General features: G+C 38.4%; 1 protein-coding gene across 4 annotated transcripts; it reads right to left on the bottom strand.

The window, feature by feature from the left end:
- Positions 1–714: 714 nt before the first annotated feature.
- cabp1b (calcium binding protein 1b) lies at positions 715–19754 on the bottom strand. Of its 4 annotated transcripts, XM_056736148.1 has the most exons (9): positions 10862–11720; positions 6896–7236; positions 6446–6585; positions 6083–6113; positions 5288–5431; positions 4266–4375; positions 3801–3875; positions 3634–3706; positions 715–1649 (listed from the first exon to the last, which is right to left on the bottom strand). In XM_056736148.1, the coding sequence occupies exons 2-9, from the start codon at positions 6963–6965 to the stop codon at positions 1624–1626; spliced, it is 669 nt and encodes a 222-aa protein (XP_056592126.1). In that variant the 5' UTR covers positions 6966–7236; positions 10862–11720; the 3' UTR covers positions 715–1623. The 4 variants fall into 4 exon arrangements, with proteins under 4 accessions (XP_056592126.1, XP_056592125.1, XP_056592127.1 ...); XM_056736147.1 differs by lacking the exons at positions 6446–6585; positions 6896–7236; positions 10862–11720 and adding an exon at positions 19007–19754; XM_056736149.1 differs by lacking the exons at positions 6446–6585; positions 6896–7236 and having other exon boundaries at positions 10862–11713.
- Positions 19755–21701: the final 1947 nt, after the last annotated feature.

Here is a 21701-nt window from a genome sequence, read left to right as displayed (position 1 = left end):
ATTTATTAGTAGCGCATTAACACGTTGCACATAAAACCAACACGATTTCGTCAACGTTTGTCCAGGGCGTATGTAAAGCAAGGTGACTTAAAAATAATAAACATCTTAAGATTCTTTAGCTTTATACTGTTTTATTGTATTGTTAATTTAATTAATATGATTTTAGAACTGAAATTATTAAATTATATTATTAATGCCAACATCACAAATGGCCATACTTTATTGCTACAAAGGAAGTCTGGTTTTTGTAAAAATATTTTCTTTGAAATATCTGGTGAGTGATGTATTATTGGATTGGATGAAATTTTCATACCAGTATGACTGCAAAACCAACTCTGACCAGATGATGGTGCTGAAACTCTACAGATGAATTTACTTCCATACAGGTAAAGAAAACCTGGTACAATAACTGTAGCCAGTTCTCCACTTTGTAAATAAAAGAATAAATATATGTTTCTGCTTTATATTATTGATTAGTACTTAAATATATCTTAAATGAATGTTGAAACTAATGCACCTGATCTAAATCTATATCTTTGTGACATTGGTGTTTGAAGATTGAAGGATTAAAACCAAGAAGCATTTGGACAACTCAACTCTTTAATATAATATACATCTACAAGAAGTTGTTGTTTTGGCATGCATAGAATAACTCAGGTAAGACAAACTTGAACACACACAAAACAGGTCCGAACAAAACGGGTTGTAACCCAATCGCTCTCTCTCTCTTTCTCTCTCTCTCTCCTTCACACACACGCACACAAATACAGGAATGCAATAAAATATGCATGTTTGACTGTTAACTGAACTCACAATACAGGACAAACACCACAAAACGTAAAAGTGTGTTTACAACAGTAAGCTACTTGTCTGAGTCAACTTGTATTTGCATCAGCACTTCATGCAGAACATTGTGCAAACAATAAATATTCTTCATTTTTATGGCAAATTTCTTTTAAAAAATATGTCCACACATACTGTAGTGCATAGGTCTGATGTATAGTACAATAAATAGCAAATGATGGATAGCAAAGTTTTTCCAGCATTTCCCAGTTATAACTTACATTTTGCATTGATATATAAAATAAAGTCTTTGTGAGTAATAATAGATTCCATAGGCTACTACAAAACGGCCAGAGTCTCTTAAAGGGAAACTTTACACTCTCACACTAATCTCTGCAAACTTTACAAATATTAATAAACAGCAATATGTAGGAGCAATGTTATTGCAATATATCTGTGACACTCTACTGTCATAAAGTAGATGTGACTAAGGGAGTACTGAAATACAGAAACTGGATGAATTGATATTTCTTGACCGATCAATCAGAGTTGATTTAATTGCAAGTCAAATGTTGCTCACACCAGAACCATTGCATGTATTCTGAAAACTGTTACTCAGATATATTTTAAAGATCACAGCATCAGCGAGTTGTCATTCCTATTTTTCCCATTTGAAAACCTTTAGTTTGTGCTTCGAGGTCAAAGTTCATGTTCCAGAAGTTCCTCTCTTGAAGGTGCTCTAGTTTCCTCTTCATAATTCCTCAACTTTTGATCTCCTCCATCCTCTTTTGTTCACAATGTAGGAAGTCACGTTTTTGATATGTTCCATCCACCTTTTGTCTAGCGAGACATCATTCGCACAAATTCTGAGATAAGAAAGAGCAAATATTGTTTTAGCTGGTTTGGCTACAGGACACATATAACAGGTGGTGACCCAACACAGGATGTTTTTTGTTTTTTTAACCTTGCATACGTCGCACAGTTTATGCTTTTGTGACACAAATTGTTTTTACGTATTTTTAGACATTTGTCAATTTTTGAATGCAACCCTAGACTGTTTCATCGGACGTGTGTGCCTGGACTGCAGTTAACTGTTTGTTTGTCGATCTGGCTAGTGCCTAATAATAAAACTGTATTTCATTTAATTTTACATTAATTTATAGTATTATTTTATTGTATAATAATTGTGTTAAATAAACAATTTGTTGAATTTGGTTGTATGTTAATTTTATCAAATGAACAATTTGTTAAATTAGTCCGATCACATTTAAAGAAAACGTATGGGACATTGACATCTAGTGGTTGAGCTCGGTATTTCAGTCTAAATGATGGAGTGGCAAATTTAGCCAGGTAACGCTTCTTCTTAGTTTCTTTTGATTATTATCCGAAATAACCTACAGGCTCTCTATTGGTTGCGATACAGTGCATGCGCAGTAACGTCTATGTTGTTGCTTTGAAACCGTCTATGACCACTGGATGAGAACCACTGCTACTTTTTTACCTTAGTTGTGTCAAATTTAGCCTGAGCTCAAAACACATCAAGAGGACTTTCGACTGTCACACCTACAGCCATCACAAAATTCCTCGGGAATAATCTCGGCAGTTATTTTTGTCCTTCCTGTTTTATGCTCTTTTTGTGTGTTGTTAATCTCAGAGGTGAAATAATCCCATGGTTAAGAGATAATCTGGTTGACAGCTCTGCTACCATCATTTTACCGCCTTCATGGTGATGAGATTCAATAGCAGCTGAACCGAGTGATGCAAAAGCTCTTGCGCTTAAAAAACACATGGCGGTATACATGACTTAACATTTGATCCCGCAATAAGACTTTAGATTTTTTGCTCTATCATAGTTGTCTCTCTGACCCTTGTGTCTCATGTGCATAAATGTATTGTTTGAGTTTATGGTTAAGGTGCTGTGGGCATTTCTAATGTTATTGTTGAGCTACACAGCTAGCCTTAGTTTATGGTGAACTATCAACTATAAAACTAAACTGTCCAGCCGTAGAAAATAGTTATTGTGTTGTGGAGGCAAAAGTTAGAAAGACAAGATTCAAGAGAAAGAGTTTATGCTACTGTACCTTTGAGACATTTATTTAAAAGACGGTTTATGATGTCTTGTGTTATTTTGTCATATAGAAACCGATATTTGTTGTGTTGTGATATATTTGTCACCGATATATCGGCAAATGATCGGTATCGGTTGATAGTTTAAAGACAGCCGATGATTGCAGCCGATGCTATTAAAAATGAACAGAAAAATGTGACGAATTTGTTCTCTGTGTATAGATCATGTTAAGCATTATATGTTTGATGTTACATCGTAATAGTCATCATATAAATTAATAACATTCAGAAAGTTAAGAAATTTAAATGTAATCTTTGGCATCGGCAGATATCCATCTGAATAACCGGCTATCGGTAACGGTGGAGATATTTAGTATCGATGCATCTATATTTTCTATAAGGCTGCTTTGTAATGATATGTATCGTGAAAAGCACTATATAAATGAATTAATGTGACTTTAATAAGTCTGTATACCTCTATGCCATGATGTCATGCTCTCGTTTGACTAAATGCTTTTTTTTAGAGTATTCGCAGTTGTTATTCCAAACAAGCATGCAATTTCTTCTTTAAGTTCTCCTTAGAGGTTTGATGATATATTGGATTATTGAATAATTGATCCTAATGATTGTGGACATATTGTGGCGTTTCCTCTCTATGGGCGCACATTGATTTGTTCCGTGCATGTATACCTAAGAATTAAACCCCCCAGCCCTCACGACACCAATGAAATGAAATTAGCATTACTAATGAAAAGCGGCAAATCAAGACGAGAGGCCGCTCACCTTCAAAGTCAACATGTCCGTCTCCATTCAAATCAATGTCTCGTAGAATGTCCTCTAAATCCCTGTGGCCCACCTGCGGTCAAGAGAATCAATAGGAGGATGAATGGAGAACTTGATGACATTAAAAAAAGCTTTCAGATGCTCATGACACAGTCCCGTAACATCACCTGCTGCCCGAGCAGTTTCTTCATGGCCTCTCTTAGCTCTGCTGTGCTGATCTGACCGTCTCCATTGGTGTCAAACTGACAGTCAAAGAGCAAAACAATGGTGTTAACAGAGGCTATAGATGTTCCAGAGTAGTAAATGTGATTTAGTGTGTTCCTGTAGCTCAGTTGAAAGAGCGTTGTGTTATGAATGTGTACACTCTTAAAAATAAAGGTGCTTCACAGCGATGCCATTTTTGGTTCCACAAAGAACCGTTCATCTCTTTCTTTTTTTCACCACAAAGAACCTTTTGTGAAACAGAGAAGTTCTTCAGATGCAAAAGGTTCTTTATGGCATCAAACCTTTTGAAGTGTAGGTAGTTTGCAATGGCTTTTTGAATACATGTGCCATAAATGTTAAATGTCTTATGTTTTGCACCAGTTGACTATCTTTGTAAGTTTCTTTTTCAGTAAAGCGTCACCCCTCACCTCCTTAAAGGCGTCTCTCAACTCTTTTACTCCGATCATATCTGCCGTCTCAGCTAGAAGTTTGGGACCCATCAACTCCACAAAGTCTTCAAAGTCCACATGTCCCCCCACTGCAAGACAAACAACACAACTGTCTACATTGAAAAAAAATACTTGTAGAATTACTTGTAACATTTGCACGAATATCTTTTAAGTAAATTCAAGTACAACTTACTAACAGAATAAAGTAAATTCTACTCATTCTGAACTGGCTTTAGCACAGTTACTGCTCAAAAAGTGACTAATATCTTCATGACTCCAATCGTGCCTCGCTTAGGAGAGGCACAAGCTCCGCTCTCCTGAACAACGGTTAACTTAAAAATAATACAAAACTCTCAAAAAACACAAAGATAAATAAACACAAAACACAAACAAGTCTTACTTTTTACTGAAAAACACTTAAAATGACAGTTAATCTGGAAAATTGATCTTTAAACGCAGTCAGATGCAAAGCATGCTGGGAACTACAGATCAACTGCCAAGGTAGTTATATCTACAAAAATGATTTATGTAGTCTCAACACAAAATAAAATAATAATAAGTGAACTTCTTTTGACCATTTAAATGGGTGTAACATAGGTAGGATTTACTTAATAATTTGTTCAATTAAAATTCCTCAAGCAATATAATTAAAACTTTAACAACCCAAATTAGTCGATTTTATTCCCAAGATTTTTACGTGATTATAATTCTACATTTTTGTTAAGAAAAGGAACATTCTATTAAATATATTTTAATAATTTATTTTCAGAAAATCTGCTAAAGGCATATTATCTTATTTTTCTTTTGTGGAACAGAAAATAAGATATTGCGAGAAATGGTTTTGTATCCAGATAATGAAAGTCAGCAGGAATTAATCTGGTTTGGTTATCAACCTTCGTCAAAAAATCTTCTTTTGTGTTCTGCAGAACAAAATAGGGTCATACAGGTTTGGAATTTAAAAATGTAATTATTAAAAATGATTAAAATCACAAACTGCTCACAGTTCATGTTTATCTGTTGACTCAGTTCAATGAGTTCCATCTCGGTTGGCATGTAACCCATCGTTCTCATGCAGTTCCCCAGGTCCTTGCATCCAATAAAGCCATCTTTGTCTTTATCAAACTCTTTGAATGCTTCTCGTAATTCTGTGAAGATAAAAAGCAGGAAGCAGTGAGACAGAGAGAGCACAGAGGGAGCTGTAGAAGATGAAAGATTTTATATAACATCACATGTGGACTCTGCTTTGAATACAGTATGTGGAGCCCAAAGCACTTGCAAAACACAACAATGTTCTCTGAATGACCCGAGCAACTGTTACCCAATGTCATTCTAACCTCTACCTCTTGAACATTAAATGGAAGCTCTTCAAATTAAAATGGAACAATTGACACATTGTACTGGAGCGTACCGCAAAGCTCTTCTTATTGAGAAATTTCCTACAACAAAATAACGCGAACAAAACAGATCTGCTGAGAACTTTATTCCATTTTATTTGTGTTCCGTCAGCTTAAAGGCATAGTTCACACAAGGATATTTTGAATGATGTTGGTCGCCGAACACCGGCGGAACCCGATTGGTTTTGTGTCCGTATATAGAAGAAAATGGATGCCGCCATTTTTCGGTCACCAACTTTCTTCGAAATATCTTCTTTTTTGTTCCGCACAAGACAGAAAGTCATACAGGTTTGAAATCACAAGCGGGTGAATAAATAATGACCGAATTATCATTTTTGCGTGAAGTGTGCCTTAAATAGCGCACATTTGATAAGTCCTAATCGACAATAAGATATAACTCACCATCCATTTCCTCTGGCCTCAGCTCTCTGTTCTGCAAAAAAAGAAACAAACCAATCAAAAAACAAACAACACAGATATCCACCTATCCTGTGTAGTTTTGTCTGATGATGTCATGAGAGTTGTTGTCATCCACCTGTTTTCAAGAATACAGTTAATAACTCCAATGCACCACATTGAGAAACCGTTCGGACATTAGCAAGAATCAGTTTTACAGCGACATGTGTAAACCAACATACACTCAGGCTTCAATTGTGTATTTTGTCTCTAAATGATTTAAAGTGATTCCATTAGATTTTCTCATTTGCATGAAGTCATTTGGAGAAGCACAAAAATGGAGGATTGATCTCTCAGAAGCAGCTTAACCTGATTGTTTTCTAATCCCAGAACTCCTCGCTCCACACACATCCTTGAACGCGAGCGTTTGCAGGACTCATCTCCCCAAAATCTGATCGCCTGCGGAAGAACTCGGTGATGTGATCCTGCATTGAGCCCTCCCGCTGAGGCTAATAAATGCACATTCACACAATTCGTACATCAACCCAAATCACATGCCGTTGTGTTCTTTATGACCAATGTCTGCATTTAAATCGTCTGAGTCCTGCTCGACACTTTGATGCATAGTACAGTTATTCCATGGTGTGTTTCTTAAGAATAAAATGAATATGCATATGTACTATAAAGAGTATGAGCTCTGCAACCTTTTATGATTTCTTTTGGCTTGACTTCCTCGTTTTAAACAAATAATGTGTGACGAACGCATGCAGAAGTGTTCTCTCTTATGAGGTCTGTGCATGTGTGTGTGTCCAGACTTACGTACAGCCTGACGGCTCTCAGCGAAGCCCTTGCGGAGAAAGATGCACGCAGGCCCGAGAACATTGTGCATGTAAGTGGCGTTCTGAGCCAAAGCCGCCAGAGTCTCTCCAGATGTGACCCCCTCGTCACATGACCGTACTGCTTTGTAGCTGCGCTTGCGGTCCTGAGCACGGCCACCCGAGCGGTCACGGTTGGAGAGGGAGCGTGGGGTAAAGACACAGTTAGAAATGGTACGGACGTCAAGCACACTGATGGGACGTGAAGGATGGGTGAGACACGTGTCAGTCAATCACTTCACAAGTTAGAAGTCAGCAGTCTGGTCAAATGGTCAGTTCAAGGCTCTTCGAAATCCAAAACAGAGAGACGGTGAGAAACAACGCTTAGCGCAGCAGGATGTGTCAAGCTTTGTAAAACTTTCTAAATGTGTTTTTGTTACTGAATCAACATTATTATCAACCAGATTTTACAGCTTTGGACAGTTTTAAAGTGATAGTTCACCCCAAGAAAATGACAATTCTGTCATCATTTACTCACACCCTCCTGTCATTTCAAACCTGTATGACATTCTTCTGCAAAAGAAGATATTTTGAAGAATGTTGTCAACCGGCGCCCATAGACTTGCATTGGTATTGTGTTCATACATTACAAGAAAATGGGTGTCATCACTGCTCAGTCACCAACTTTCTTCCAAATATCTTTTTTTGTGTTCTGTGAAAGAAAGAAGGTCACACAGGTTCAAATAAACAAGAGAGGGAGCAATACATTTTCATTTTTGTGTGAACTGTCCATTTAAGTAACATTTTACAACTAGGTTCTATTGACTTTAGTTAATGCACTTAGTCATGTTTAAGCATTAATGATATAACGAAAAATCATTGTAAATATACTTCACACTTCAGTCAGTGTTAGTTTATGTTCAAGATGTTAGTTTATACTATATTTATTGATGAAAATATATAAGGCTCCTGTTTTGACCAACGCTTAGTCACAAAACCTTATTGCAAATTGTTCTCTTTCATAATTTCATGACCATTATCAATCGTTTCCTGTTAATTTAGAGATATTTTACAGAAAAATGCTATAGTCCACGAGGCACAATTGCATTATTAAACAAAGATTTGTTTCTGTACAAACAGAGGATATCGAGGCAGTGCTCCATGTCCTACTTCGGCAATCTCGACGAGCCAGATTTTGCCTTCTATTCTCTCTTCCCTCTGAGCAACTGACAGAACCTTTTAGATCAGATATCATTCAAACTGAATAATTCATCTACTTTTATACTTGCGGCGTGCTGCCGCAGTGTCATCGCGATTTGATTGCCGCCGTAAAAGAACACAGAGCTTAAAACGGTTAGGAAGCAAATCCAGGCCTCCAGCTTTGTCCTTGTCGTATTTTTACAAACGACTTGTTGATCACGAGCATCGATCATGAAGATGACGGGGAAGATATGAGAAACTACACGGGTCCTCAAGTAACCCAGAAGGGAAGTGTGTGTTTTACCGAATGTAAAAGCGCTCGTGTCAGAGAGACCTTATGAGGACGAGAACAAAACCAGTCAGCCAGCACAATATAATGACCAATTAGCCGACAGAGGTGATGAGCATATATACACACACACACACACACACACATACACACACACACACACACACACACACACACACACGCACACACACACAGTGTGTTACTTCATAATTAAAGACAGACCTACGGGTTAATTGAAGAGAGGAACAACGTCATCTAATGAGTCTAAAAAAAGAAAAATCCCTTGACACTTGTTTAATAGGACGCTTGTGTTATAAAAATCAGCATTAAATGTTTGTATTTATTTATAGTTATCACCTTTAGTGTCATTAAAAATCCAGTTCCAGTGACATCTTTTCACATCTTCATGATCAGTTTAATTTCATCAATGCTTTTTGAATGTTCATTCTATAAATTGCTGGGTTATTTTTTACCCAGTGTTGGGTCAAAAAGGGATTAACCCAACGGTTGAGGTTACCCTAAAAATGTTTAGACCCAACAATGCTTTAAAACAACCCAGCATTGGTTAATTTACAACCCAATGATTGGGTTGATCCAATGCAGACCTTCCGTGAGGAAAAGCCTGACTTATATCTACTGTATATTCTACTCATTTTCCAAAAAGGCTTTTCCACTTATCTCTGTATACTGTGTTGGGCTATATGAGACCAGTTTTTTATTTTGCACTTATGCTTTTTGTTGTCCATATGTTGTTCCAATTGCTTCCGATGTTAACCTGATCTGTAAGCCGCTTTGGATAAAAGCGTCGGCTAAATGACTGAATGTAAAATGTAAACGTAAAAGTTGTTTACTTTTGGTTTTTAAGATAAGAAATGACGTTCATTTTGTGAAAGAATGTTTAGTAAATCTTGCCCACACATTATTTAGGGGCCATAACGGACTGTCCTAATGCGTGTCCTTCGTATCCTATAGTGCCAAATTTAACGCTGCATATTCTAAGGAAAAATGTACTACGCAAAATCGAATAACTCTGCATTTACAAATGTTTTCATGTTGGCTGACATCGCATCCCGTCCACCTGACTTCATCCCGTTACCCCGCTTTTCATGATCCATCGAATTCCTAATGGACAAAGACCCACTCGTCATTTTTTTCGTTGCGTTTCATATTTCTCCCTGTAATACATGAGATTACGGAAGCAAAATGGATTACAAACGTGCTGAAGCTTTCATGCCGGTTTTAAAACTGGTCTCCTATTACCAAAGCATTAGATCTCCTCTTCCGTTCATACTATCCTGTCTGACCACATGCAGACAAAGTAATCTGTATCCAACTGGTAAGAGAGATTGAGGGCACACAATGGCAGTCTAATTTGGCTTAATGAACTGAAGTTCATTAAAAACAAAGCCGTCCATTGGTCGAAGCAGCTGACGTGTTCACTCTTAAACGTACGCACATATTTATGTGTGTGCCAACACGTGCACTGCATCTGCCCTCCATTTACACATGACCTTCACACTCCATCTGCTGCCAGGGCTGTACTGTGCCAACTCATGCGTTCTCCCAAAGAAACCTGTGCCATTGTGCACACAAGCAGAGAGGCAGGTGATATATATGAGATATGAAACTCATCTTCGTGCATGGACATAAAATACATCCAATGTTACGTAAGGATAGCTAAAAGAAACGTGCAGAGATCTTGGTGATAAAAAGCGTTTCCCAAAACTAAAAAATCTGTTGTGGTTGATTCACCCCGACTTTCTATCTGCTGTGGAACAAAAAAGAAGATCATTTGAGAAATGTCCATGCAATGGCAGTTCAGTGTTGTTAGGTTACTAACATTCTTCAAAATCTTTTGCATTCTGCAGAAGCAAGAAAGTCTTTCAGAGCTTTGGAATGACATGAAGGTGAGAAAAGATGAATTTTGGGTGAACTATCATTTGATAAGATTGTTGTGAAACTTTTTTTTGCTGTGTAATCTGATGAAAGCTGATCCTAATGCATGTACAGAAAAGCAGCGTGAGCGAGCATATCATTAAACTAAATGAATTCACAAACAGGCTCATCAATTCCTTCAAGGTCGAAGTCGTTGAAGCAACCAAGTGCCTAAAATTCCAAGCACTCGTTCCTTAATGTTTAATACATCCGTGTCTTCCTTCCTTTTCTTTTTTGGATGTTTTAGATGTTTTCTACAAATACTGACTGTTTGTTTCTAGTATCATTCAATATCAGACTAATATGATATTACGAAAACTGAAACTTAATCAAACTTAAGAGTCAGTCCAGAGTCAGTTCGCTGAAAATGATCATTTTACTGTATACAGTAGTCACGTACCGCGGTACGCTCGGTACATTTCACATTTCTGTGAATTACTATTAAACACAGTCGATGTCTGAGTCCACACACGCACACACACACGCACACGCATGCATCCACTAACAGGGATTGTAAAGGGTACGGCTAACATAAGCGCATCTTACCTTCTTGGAGAAATTCTTGAGTGGCGATTTAACACAGTTGCCCATATTCAAGTCCCTTCCTCTAATTTCACGACTGTAAAAGTCAGAGTGGCCGTGCGCACGTGTGTGTAGCGCCGCATGTGTGTGTGTGCATCCACATGTCTCCATGCAAGGATTACAGCTGGCGAGATGAGGTTTGCAGGCTTATCTTCAAGCAGAGATGGATTGGAAGAAAGCAGATGATCCAGAGGTGGTGATGCGGGACGTCAAGGTGACATGGAGGGAGGAGAGGACGCCGAGAGAGAAAATGGAGTGAAAAAGTGGAAATGTTTCTCAATGTGAAGTGCTGCTAGAAGAGGAAAGCCAAGATTGCTGGTTCACTTGCTTTCTCTCTCTCTCTCACCCTCCCTTCTTTTCCCCCTTCCCTCCCAGTTCACTCTCTCTTTCACTCATTCCCTCTCTCTCGCTCCCTGCTGCTCGGCGTTACGAGTGTCCATCCAAACAAGGCAATAACAGACAAAGAGGCTCGTGCAGCGTATCACCTTCCCTCGAGCAAGATGCTGGAGACACTCAGCCAAACGCGCACACACATGTACACACACGACAGCGCGTGCGAACGCAGTCGACTGCACACATACGGTTATGAGGATGCGGAGCTAAAAATACCACTCAGACACACACATACAGTTTACACTCATGCCACCCGGCTACGGCGGGCAGTGTGGAAATCCAGACGGTAAAAGCTGCCCATGCAAAGGTGAGATGTGGCCGCGGCAGGCACGGATACGCCGGCGATGCCAAATCACAGCTCACTGTCCGGCCACTGCAGGTTGTAAGGGGGGAACGGGAAGCCTTTCCCAGAATTCACCTGCCGAGATGCCATTCGTCCATAGTGTCATATCATCATGTCTGAACCTTAATGCTCATCCTTTCTTTTGACTTCCTTATAAGAAAGAAAAATATATATCTGATTTGTTTCCACTGTACACAAAAGGAGATGACCTTAATGGAGACGTTAGAGACTTTTTTAACATTCTCATTTTTAGTCTTAAGGAGAGCTTTTTTAGGAGGAATTTCTGAGACGATGTTGAAAAACCTTTAAAGAGCAACCTTTGGCCGTTGAGTGCGTGAAGTGTTCACAGTTCCACACTTCATAATTGCAGTCAAAAAAGTGCATTATCTGGGTACTTAAAGTGCACACCATTTTTAAGAATTTTCAATCGCACTATTCAAACTATTTATTCTACAAAATGGTGTAGAATAGTGTATAAGTGCGCAATTTGTGATGCGCCTTATGATTAATCAATTCTGCAATCACAAATCAATATGACTGAAGATCTCAATACAATAAAAGAGTTTGGATCCAAACGGAGATCATTTATGTTAAAAATCATGTTTTTTTTTGTGCATTACAATTAATATCAATCAAACTGCAGTTGATTTGTTTTGATTTAAGCCATAATAACAAAACAAAACAAAAAAATACAGCTTAATATGGCCATGTTCAGACTTTTTGAAGCTACTAGCGTCTGTTTTACATTATAATTCTGTGGAGTAAACCGTGTTTTCATAAAACGTGCAGAGCGTCTTTTTCTGCAGCTCAGAGCGTATTTCGAGGTTGAAATAATTTCAATGCCCGGAACGTGATTGGTCGAGAAGGCTCAAGCTCGAAAAGATAATTCACTTTCAACAACTTCTCTCTAGCGAGAAATAAGTATTTTAGTTTTTAAATAAGTGATAGGTTGTTGCAAAGACGCTCTCTGTTTATGATTCAAATAGACTTCATTTACTCTTGCCTATCTGTTTCTCTGAGATGCCTTTTGCACAGACGCTGCCTCCGAAGCAAGGCCATCTGCTGCTATACTAAACACGGCCAGCGTTGTTATTTTTTACAAAAAAGCGCCTTTGTCAACTTTTCTTGTCTAAAAAAGAAGTCAAGTGTGAACATGGCCTAACACAATAAAACACAATCAAAACATGAATTTTTAACATCTCATTTTGGAACCAAACCCTTCAAACATTTATCATCAAATTGACCCAAATACAGATTATTTTAACTGTACAATCTCTATTATTTTACACCTCCGTACTCTTTATGGATTTGAAAAATTGCCTTATTTTCACTGTTTATTTTCTCCTTAACAAAGAAACATCCGAGCTTAACTTGATACTTTTGAAACGCAACAGTGAACTCCATCAAATACATCTGAGAAATACATTTTTCCTCTGGGACACCACTATCATATCCACATTTAACCTTCCTTGCTTAATTTTCTGCCGATCATACTTTGGTTACTCATGCATGCTCTCTCTCTCTCTCTCGCTGTTAGTGAGGATGATTCATCCCGATGAAGTCGGCCTCTTCACCGGAGGCTCATTGTGAACTTCAGAATACATCAGAAATCAGAACCAGGCACCGTCCACTCTCATAATGTCAACTCAGTATGAGAACACGCAACAGCAGCGCAGAAACACACATGTGCATATCACGTACACACTCACACTACACACGCTCATGAAGGCTGCGTTGCACTTGTGTTCTGTAAGCAACTGCATAACCATAAACGCGTGAATGAACAAATAGTCTTTTCACGCCTGTCATACTTACAGGAATGATCGGAGGTAAAAAAAAAAATGTTCTGTATAAGTGTTCCAAGTTAGCCAGAACTTGTTTAGCTGGTCTAACGTATGTGCTATTTTAATGACATCATCTGTTTCAACCAATCATACACAGTAATGTTTATTTTGCTAAGTGTGCATCACAGTGTGTTGACCTGAGGGATTACAGAATGTTAAGGTTATGACAGTTTACATGTACGTGCTTGAAGGTGATGTAAATAATGTTAGTCATCTTGCTATACTATACTAGTCTGAACGGCTGATTGAAGCCCGCCCCCTTTTGTCAACAACACGCTTCGTCTCCAAAATAAAACACTTGCGTAAGATTAACTAAATACTGCACAACATACAGACATTTTGAAGAAGGATGGCAACCAAACAACATTGGCCCCCATTGACTTCCATATACTGCAAACACAAAACTATTGACATTTCTCGAAATATCTTCTTTTGTGTTCCACAGAGGCAAAACATAAACCAGAAGATTCTTCCAATGGTGTTAATATGAACGTCTTACTTTTATGCACAATGTCAGGGCAGAGATAATCCCGTCAGACACGGCCTCAGGCGGCCAGTTAAAGGAGAGCAAAGATGAACCCACAGTGATGTTCACATCCGCCTCTGCTGTACAGACGCTTTTTAAACTTTCTAATACATCTCATGTAGTGTTACTATAGCAACGTCAAGGTCATGGGATTGATTCACAGGAAACACATGCACTGATCCAATGTATAGAACCTTAAGCTTCTTCAGGTTGGACAAAAGTGTCTGCTAAACACACACACTCTAGAATATTTTACACACTTCACAGTGAATCGTGTTTTTGAATCCTTTTAGTTCGGAGGACAGATGGTGAAAAATTATGTTGACAAACCTTGAAAAGTTATCTCTGCTTATCTTAACAAACCTGTTTCAGTGATGGTCAGATGTTGTCCAAAGAACAAACATTTTCATAAAATTCTTGAAGGGTTTTCCAAAAAAGGCCAAAGAACTAAAAACCTATTAAAATACCTCTGTAATGATTGATGTGTTTTGAAATATTGAATAGGTTGTCTACTTTAACACATATTTTTCTTGCGGGTTACTCAAAGGGGAGACGAGTTGCTGAAAGAATTAAACATTTCTCTTGAAATATTCATTTACATTCTTCTCAAAGCATGAAAAATGCAGGAACTCTTCAGAAGTGCTGTTCCTTTTCCTTTCACTTCTCTCTGGTTTCATCGCGACTTTCTCTCCGCTGGACTCTTCACACTCACCTGCTGTGCATGAGAGTGTCAAGTGCTCGCCTCGGGTAGCGCCGAGCATCTCCGGTAGCACTGTGTTTAGTTGCTACATACACACGAACACGAAGTCAACAGGACATTAAAACTGACCTCCTTAATGCACACTGCTGATCTTCTTGTCAATAAAATCTTTTTTATATAGAACCTCTGTCACCCCAAAGAACCTCTGAAGAACCACTGAATCACAAAAATGTGGTTCTCTAAAAGTGGTTCCTCTATGGTTAACAAAGGACCCCTTTTAGTGCGATATAGCACCATTTTTTTGAGTGTAATACAAAAGAAGAAATTTTGAGAAATGTCCTTGGAGGTTTGGTGTCAATATAATGGGAGTCAATTGGGTTGAATTTGGTCTGGCCTCAAAATGTCTTCTTTTGTGCTCTGCAAAAAACGAGAAAAAATGTCATACAGGTTTGGAATGATTTGAGCGTGAACAATGAGCTCATTCATTTATCTTTATTATTACCAAAAACAACAAAAAGGTTACGAATTGAAACATTAACCAATTAATAAAAATCATACCTCATGTAATAATTATATTCATTTTTAACTTTTGTCTAATTTATTTTGAGCAATAAGAAAATAAAATAATTTCAAGGTTCTGTCTTCCTCTCTGTTGCACAGACTGAGAAAGGCGTCAAATCCTGCATTTCCTCCCCTGCAATCCACGGGCCTATAAAAAACATATTCGCTTCTATAAATAGCTCAGAATTTGAGATGTATTGAAACAGAAAATGACACGGAATTTACGACAAAGCTTTTATCGCTTTTTCACATATCCTCGATCGCTCATCTGCCTAAATGCTTTCCACCCTGCATCATCCCCCCCAGACCCTCGTTGCAAGGTCGGTCTGACCCCGGCGGGCTGAGGAGGGGGGAACCACAGAATGTTCCGGAAAAAGCCAAAAGAATCAGTAAAAATGGAGCTGGAAGAGCGAGAGGCATACCAGCCTTAATGTTGTGTCTTTCTTACATAACACATCAAGGTCTGTCATACTTCCTATTTTTTCCTCTTGGTTTCCTGTTTCCATCACAGCAGGGGGAGGAAGGATGAAAGTGAGTTGACAGAGACTGACAGAGCATTATTTTGAGAGAGAAAATGTGCACACAAATAAAATCTCACATTTCCTCCTCTTATTTTCTTTCTCCTTTATGCATCGGCGGTGGTTTTTGAGATATGCAGCACATTCTCATAACTGGGTTAGTGGCATAATTCCTTGTTATCAAACGTAAGGCAGGTCAAGTGATGTCAGCTTTAGGATATTAATCTACGCTGCCGAGAGAGTGAGAGTGAGAGTGAGAGAGAGAGAGTATAGATTTTGAGCAGATGGACTTCTGCGACACACTGCGGCTAAAATAAATCTGACAAGAAAACAGACTGATGAAGATTCAGATCACAACATTTCTAAAAGCAGTTTAGAATGAACTATTTAAAATCCTTTTATGCTAAAAATAACTATTCATGAAATTCTGTGATGTGTATAAAAAGAAATAACCTGTTTGGCATTCAACTAACTAATACCCAATTTTCAACTATCTATAAACTGTTACATCTATAAAAATCTATAAAAATTATATTAAAAAACAACTTTATCTTCTTTTTGTTCATCTTTTCCTTTAACTCTATTTACATTTGTAAACATGCCTTTTATAGATCACGTTTGCTTAGACGAAATGTTAAATGCCCTCTTCTAAATTGCTAAATAGATAAATGGGGATAATCTGGAATATTTACAGACAATTCTATCACAATGCAAAAATTTCTGTGTGAAGTCTATGTGAATGTTTTGCATTTACGTTTCATTTTTCTATCATTTATACAGTTTACTAATAAAAGTGAACAATGTAAGTGCTCATATTTGACAGTTTTGGTTCACTTTAGCAAAAGATGGGCATTAATATAAAGTGGTTCTCTATTTGTCACAACTGAAAACTTTACTTTACAGGAATTGAATTGTAACTATTTTAAAGTGTCTAACAAGTATGAATTTGTCCAATGGGAATCGTATAAAAGTAGTATTATTAGAACAATATCATACTAACAATAATAACGGCACTAGCGCAAAGCAAATTGAAATAAAACATACTAATAAGTTCTGAATTTGCCACATTGTAAAAAAATTATGAATTCCAGTGAGATTGTGTTGAAAAAAGACGTACAAATCTGGTGCTTTTTAGATTCATTCTGTAGTGTAAAGAAGGAAGGAAGCTTAAACCTCGATACACATTGAGTACATTGGATATTAATATCATTAAACAACACTCAGTTAGCAAATCCTCCTTATATAAAGTATCGAAAATGACACTTAAATGACGACCATTATTGCAGACAGAAACACTGAATGTTTTAAATATGCAGATCGGTTTGAGGAGGAAAACGTGCAAGGCTTGATTCCCCACGTGTCAGGTAGCTAATGGATTCGATTTTTTTCACTCCAGCACAAAAAGACAGCTTTCCTCTCCTCTCTAATCAGGTCTTGAGCTTCTATATTTAGCGCCTGCTGGCGGAGAATGATTTCTGTAGGGATTGTACACGGGACGTGATGTTACATAAGGAAATATGAAACTCCGCATTTGAGGAACATCAATCCACTGTGAAGATAATCAGACACGTCTGCGCTTTAAATAAAGCAGCGTTTCTGCTCTCGTAAGATGGAGGGCTTTTCTGCATTTCTGCAGCCACCGTGTGTCCATGTTGTTTGTGTCACCCAAGTCGGAATATCTCCGGAAGAAATGTGCAGCTTTTCAATTTTTGCAGAGGTCTACATTGAGGAGAAATCTCTTCAGTGTGTGACATTTAAAAGCCAAAGACCAATGATGGCTGGAAGGTGCTTAAATCCAAGCCAAAGTAAAATAAATAGCCTAAATGAAACAACCGGGCTCTTGACAATATTGAGTTTCTGACTATCAGGATGTGATTGAATAATAGACTTTTGTGTCTTTATACACAAAAACAAAAAGCTTTGAAAGGCTTTAAAACCTGGGTTTATTCTTCCTCTCCGTACTTTGCTTAACTTAAGTCATCTACATCTGACAAAATCTCCTGTTGAAAACATCTTTAAAGGCAAATATGATTCATGAATTAGACCTGACAAGATCTCTCTTTGAGAACAGCCGTCAAGGTAAAACTCTTCATAATTTGTTGTAAATGTTTTTTTTTCTTTAAAATTGCTGCACATTGTCATAGCTTGCAAATCTTTATTAAAAAGTGACGGCACTTGATTCAAGGTCTTTGACTTCAGTTGATCTATTTAATCCATGTACTAAACGTTGTTATTAAATGAATGTGCAGGCTACGAAAATGTGAGGGGCTTTGCGTGTACTTATCTGCCAGATCAGATGTGCAAAAGGTGCTTACCTGTTTATTCACAATTCAAAAAAAGTGTTCATGTTTAATTTCCAATCATAATTAGCTTCATGTAAAACGATTCTTAAATTAAGGAAACATGTCCATACATGGAAGGTATAATTTCTGTCACAGGTAAGTTATTTTCATGAGATATAAAGTGGCAGAAGACACTTTAGGAAAGAAGATGAATGAACCATTGGCCAAACATGAAGGTGATTGTTTTGACTGTATGACGTAAAATCGACCACAATTTGACACCTCACCGTTAACTCTGAATCCAGCCTGACAGAGTAGAACCCGCTCACTTTCTTCATCAAAGCCTTATGCATAATTCAGTTTTTTCATCAAAAGCTGACCATTGAGAGATCATATCCCAAAAGACTTGTGCTCTCCAGTTACAAGTTCTCAAAAGGCCCTGTATGCACAATAAGTTTCATGAATCATGAGTCAACTTTTGTTTGTATGTGAAGTCAATGAGTAAGAATGATAATCATATTCTATAGCATATTAATAATTTAACTGACCCATTTAGCTCAATTGACTTTTGCTATACTGTTATGAAAACAAATCCCTCTGCAGAATTTAAACACAACATCCTTTCAGTCCCCTGGCCAGATCTTTAACCACTTGGTAAGCATCAGACGTGTCACTCATAAAAATCATTGTATTTCTATTTAACACCATTAACCGCCTTGTTGAGTGCACTCACTTTTGAAAATTGTATTTTAAGCAAAGCATGAATTGCACTGTTGTTGTATAATGTTAATAAAGCAGTGTATTTGAAAGACTCCAAAGGGCTTCGTTCATCTCATCATCAAATGTAAAGACCGTTTCTTTGCAGTAAGTGACTATATTAGCGGAATGGTATGCAGATAAATGTTTATATGTATAGTTTGTGATATAATGTACTCGCCCTACCTGTCCAAACACTGATTTGACTATAGGATGGAGGTCTGCATCAAGCGCGCCGCTGTACGCGCTCCCTCTCCCGGGGGCTCGCGTGCCGTCTGGTTTACGTGGTGCTGATGTTGCAGCTGGGCTGGATGTGAGGCTTTGATTCGAGCCGATCCCATGTCTGTCCTTGGTTTCGAAGAACATCGCAGCTTCCTCCGAACGTCTGGAGAGAGAAGGAGTCGGTGAAGGCGTCCGGCTGCTGCGGGAATTCCCGTGGAGTTGGACCGGGGGGTCAACAGTATGATGATGCTTTGATAGTTTGCGGTGTCCCTTGCCGTGACGATCCGGTCCGTCGTGGGTCTGATTCGGAGTATTTTCTCCTCTTCTTCCACCGTTTCGGGCGTGCTTGGGTTGGCACAAAGGTCTCCGGGAGGTGGCATCGCACTCTTCGGTCCAGCAGGATTCCTCATTGCCGCCGGTGTGCCGGTGGTCAGCGCGGTTCCCGGGTCTCCGGTGTGTCGGTGCTGCTGTGGGTTTGTGGATCAATGATGTGGTGGAATCGCTCTTTGCAATGGAGGAGCTCATTTTGACCTCCAAAACTCAATGCTTTAGAGTCACAGTGACAAAAATATAGTGAATTTCCAAACGCGTCCTTGCACAGGTGAGAATCGCGCGCGTAAAGGACTTTGCAGCGCGCGCAAGAGCGTCGCACAGGTCGTTCGCGCGGAGTTTGTTCAGTCCCTCGTGACGCGGGATGTTAATGACCCCATTGAACGCGCTCTTCTATATTTCAGCTTTAATAAGGGAATCTCTCTCTCTTTCTCTCTCCCTAAATAAGAAGTTACGTCAAACTGCCTTGCAAAGAACATAAAGGATATTCATTTACTAATGAATGTGACGTATGTAGTGACAAGAGAACTGAATCCAGGTCTGAATTACAACCATTCAAAGGAAATTATGAAATTAATAATCATGAGTATTTTGTAGGCCTACCATCTGTTTTCAGTTTATATTAAACCTTTTTCAATCAGATTTCTTGTTTTAAAGGAGACTGAGGCTACATGAAAATTTGTCAGAAATTAATGCAGATTAGTGATTTTTTTTAATAGTTGAAATATAAAACTGGAAACATGTTGTTTTGTGACAACATGCCCCACAGCATAAAGGCACAATAGATAGCCCTTGAATAGGCTTTTGTATTTGTCTTTTTTTAACAAAGATTTTATTTTTTTGCGTTGACTTTTAATTTGGAGATGTTCTGCAAACCAAAAGCTTCAATATAGAATTTGGTTGACAACTTTGGGTTATAGATAAAAAGAAACATGCATTCCTCTAGAGTTCTCTTCGACTCATGTACCACGATAGCTCGCACACTTCCTCTCTGATAGACACGGAGCAGTCAAACATCATTTTTGATGGACACTACCATCAAAACGAATAAGGTCAGTCTTAATTCTACATGAGACGGCTTTCAGTCCACTCTTCATGGTGCTGATGTGAGAAACGACCAAACCATGCACATGCTGCAAGAGCTACATAAAAGATGCTGATTGGCTGAAAGGAGGCCAGATTTTTCTTGATCAGATGGGACCATTTTTAAAAAGTGCCATCTGCTTGTTTGCGTTCCTTCAGTCCTGTAGCATCTGCACGAGAGTGAAAGCACTTATGTGCATTATGTCACTTTTTAAACCCAAAAGAGTTAAAACCTCGTTCCCAGTGTTTGTGTGTATGTGGTGAGAGTGTTTGAGACGGAAAGAGCAGTTTCTTCTCCACACACTCTCCTGAGAGTGTGTTTTTACAGTCATATGTGTCTCCTTCTCTCTCGCTCCAGGGTAAAATGGAATCTTTCACTTCAGCTCACCATCTTCTGGCCTGCATCGCTGCTTCTTCTTGTTTGATTGACATGTCTCTCCTGATCTCACCTGACGCTCTCCTCTGCTCCATCTGGTCTTCGCATACTGAATAAATCAACTTTTGAGTTCTTTCGCCAACTCTGTTTCAAATGACAAATTTGTAGTATTTTTAAGAGATACTCTCTCCTCTCTCTGTGCAGCAGGGGACATTGGAGCCTCGGGGTTTAATCTGTACCATTTGCATTCAAGGGAGCGAAAACAAGATATGTTCCTCACACTCCAATAAACAGAAAAACAGAAATAGTTTCATAAATTATGGCATTGCGCTAATAAAGACTTGATACTTTCCAACACTCCGCTAAGCCTCTCGTGTCTCAAAGTGAGTGTTTTCTTCAGAAAATGTCAACAAATAGCCCTGCCATTTACCTTCCACTTGGCGACATTTGCAGTATAATATTCAAATCAGCATTTTCCCTTCTCATTTTACAATCTGTGACGTCGTGGTTTCCCCCGCTCAGATCATTTTTCAGACCTTCCACTTAAAAATACCTGGAGTGTATTTACTTCACCATTCATTGTGAAAAGCCTTGCAGGGTTTTAACCCGAGACATGACCTTCTGCAGCCAGGCTGACCTCTGGGCTGAATGCTGTATTTGTGTTTTCCTTCCCGGCCCATCTCGCCCTCTCGATTAACCCTCGTCTATTGGCACTGTTTGGTGCGTGTGAAACATTCATCAGATGGTTTAATAATTTATCAAGAAGTAGCTTGAGAGCTTTTTCAATTTCCGGATAGACAGTGAATTTGGACTTCCAAGTTTTTAGATGGATAGTGATGAAATGTAATTTTTCCCATTTATTTTATCATT

This window comes from Triplophysa dalaica, chromosome 22, assembly GCF_015846415.1.
Source record: "Triplophysa dalaica isolate WHDGS20190420 chromosome 22, ASM1584641v1, whole genome shotgun sequence".
Classification (NCBI taxonomy): domain Eukaryota; kingdom Metazoa; phylum Chordata; class Actinopteri; order Cypriniformes; family Nemacheilidae; genus Triplophysa; species Triplophysa dalaica.
Note: the sequence above shows the minus strand (reverse complement) of the source record. Positions and strands in the feature narration are given on the sequence as shown.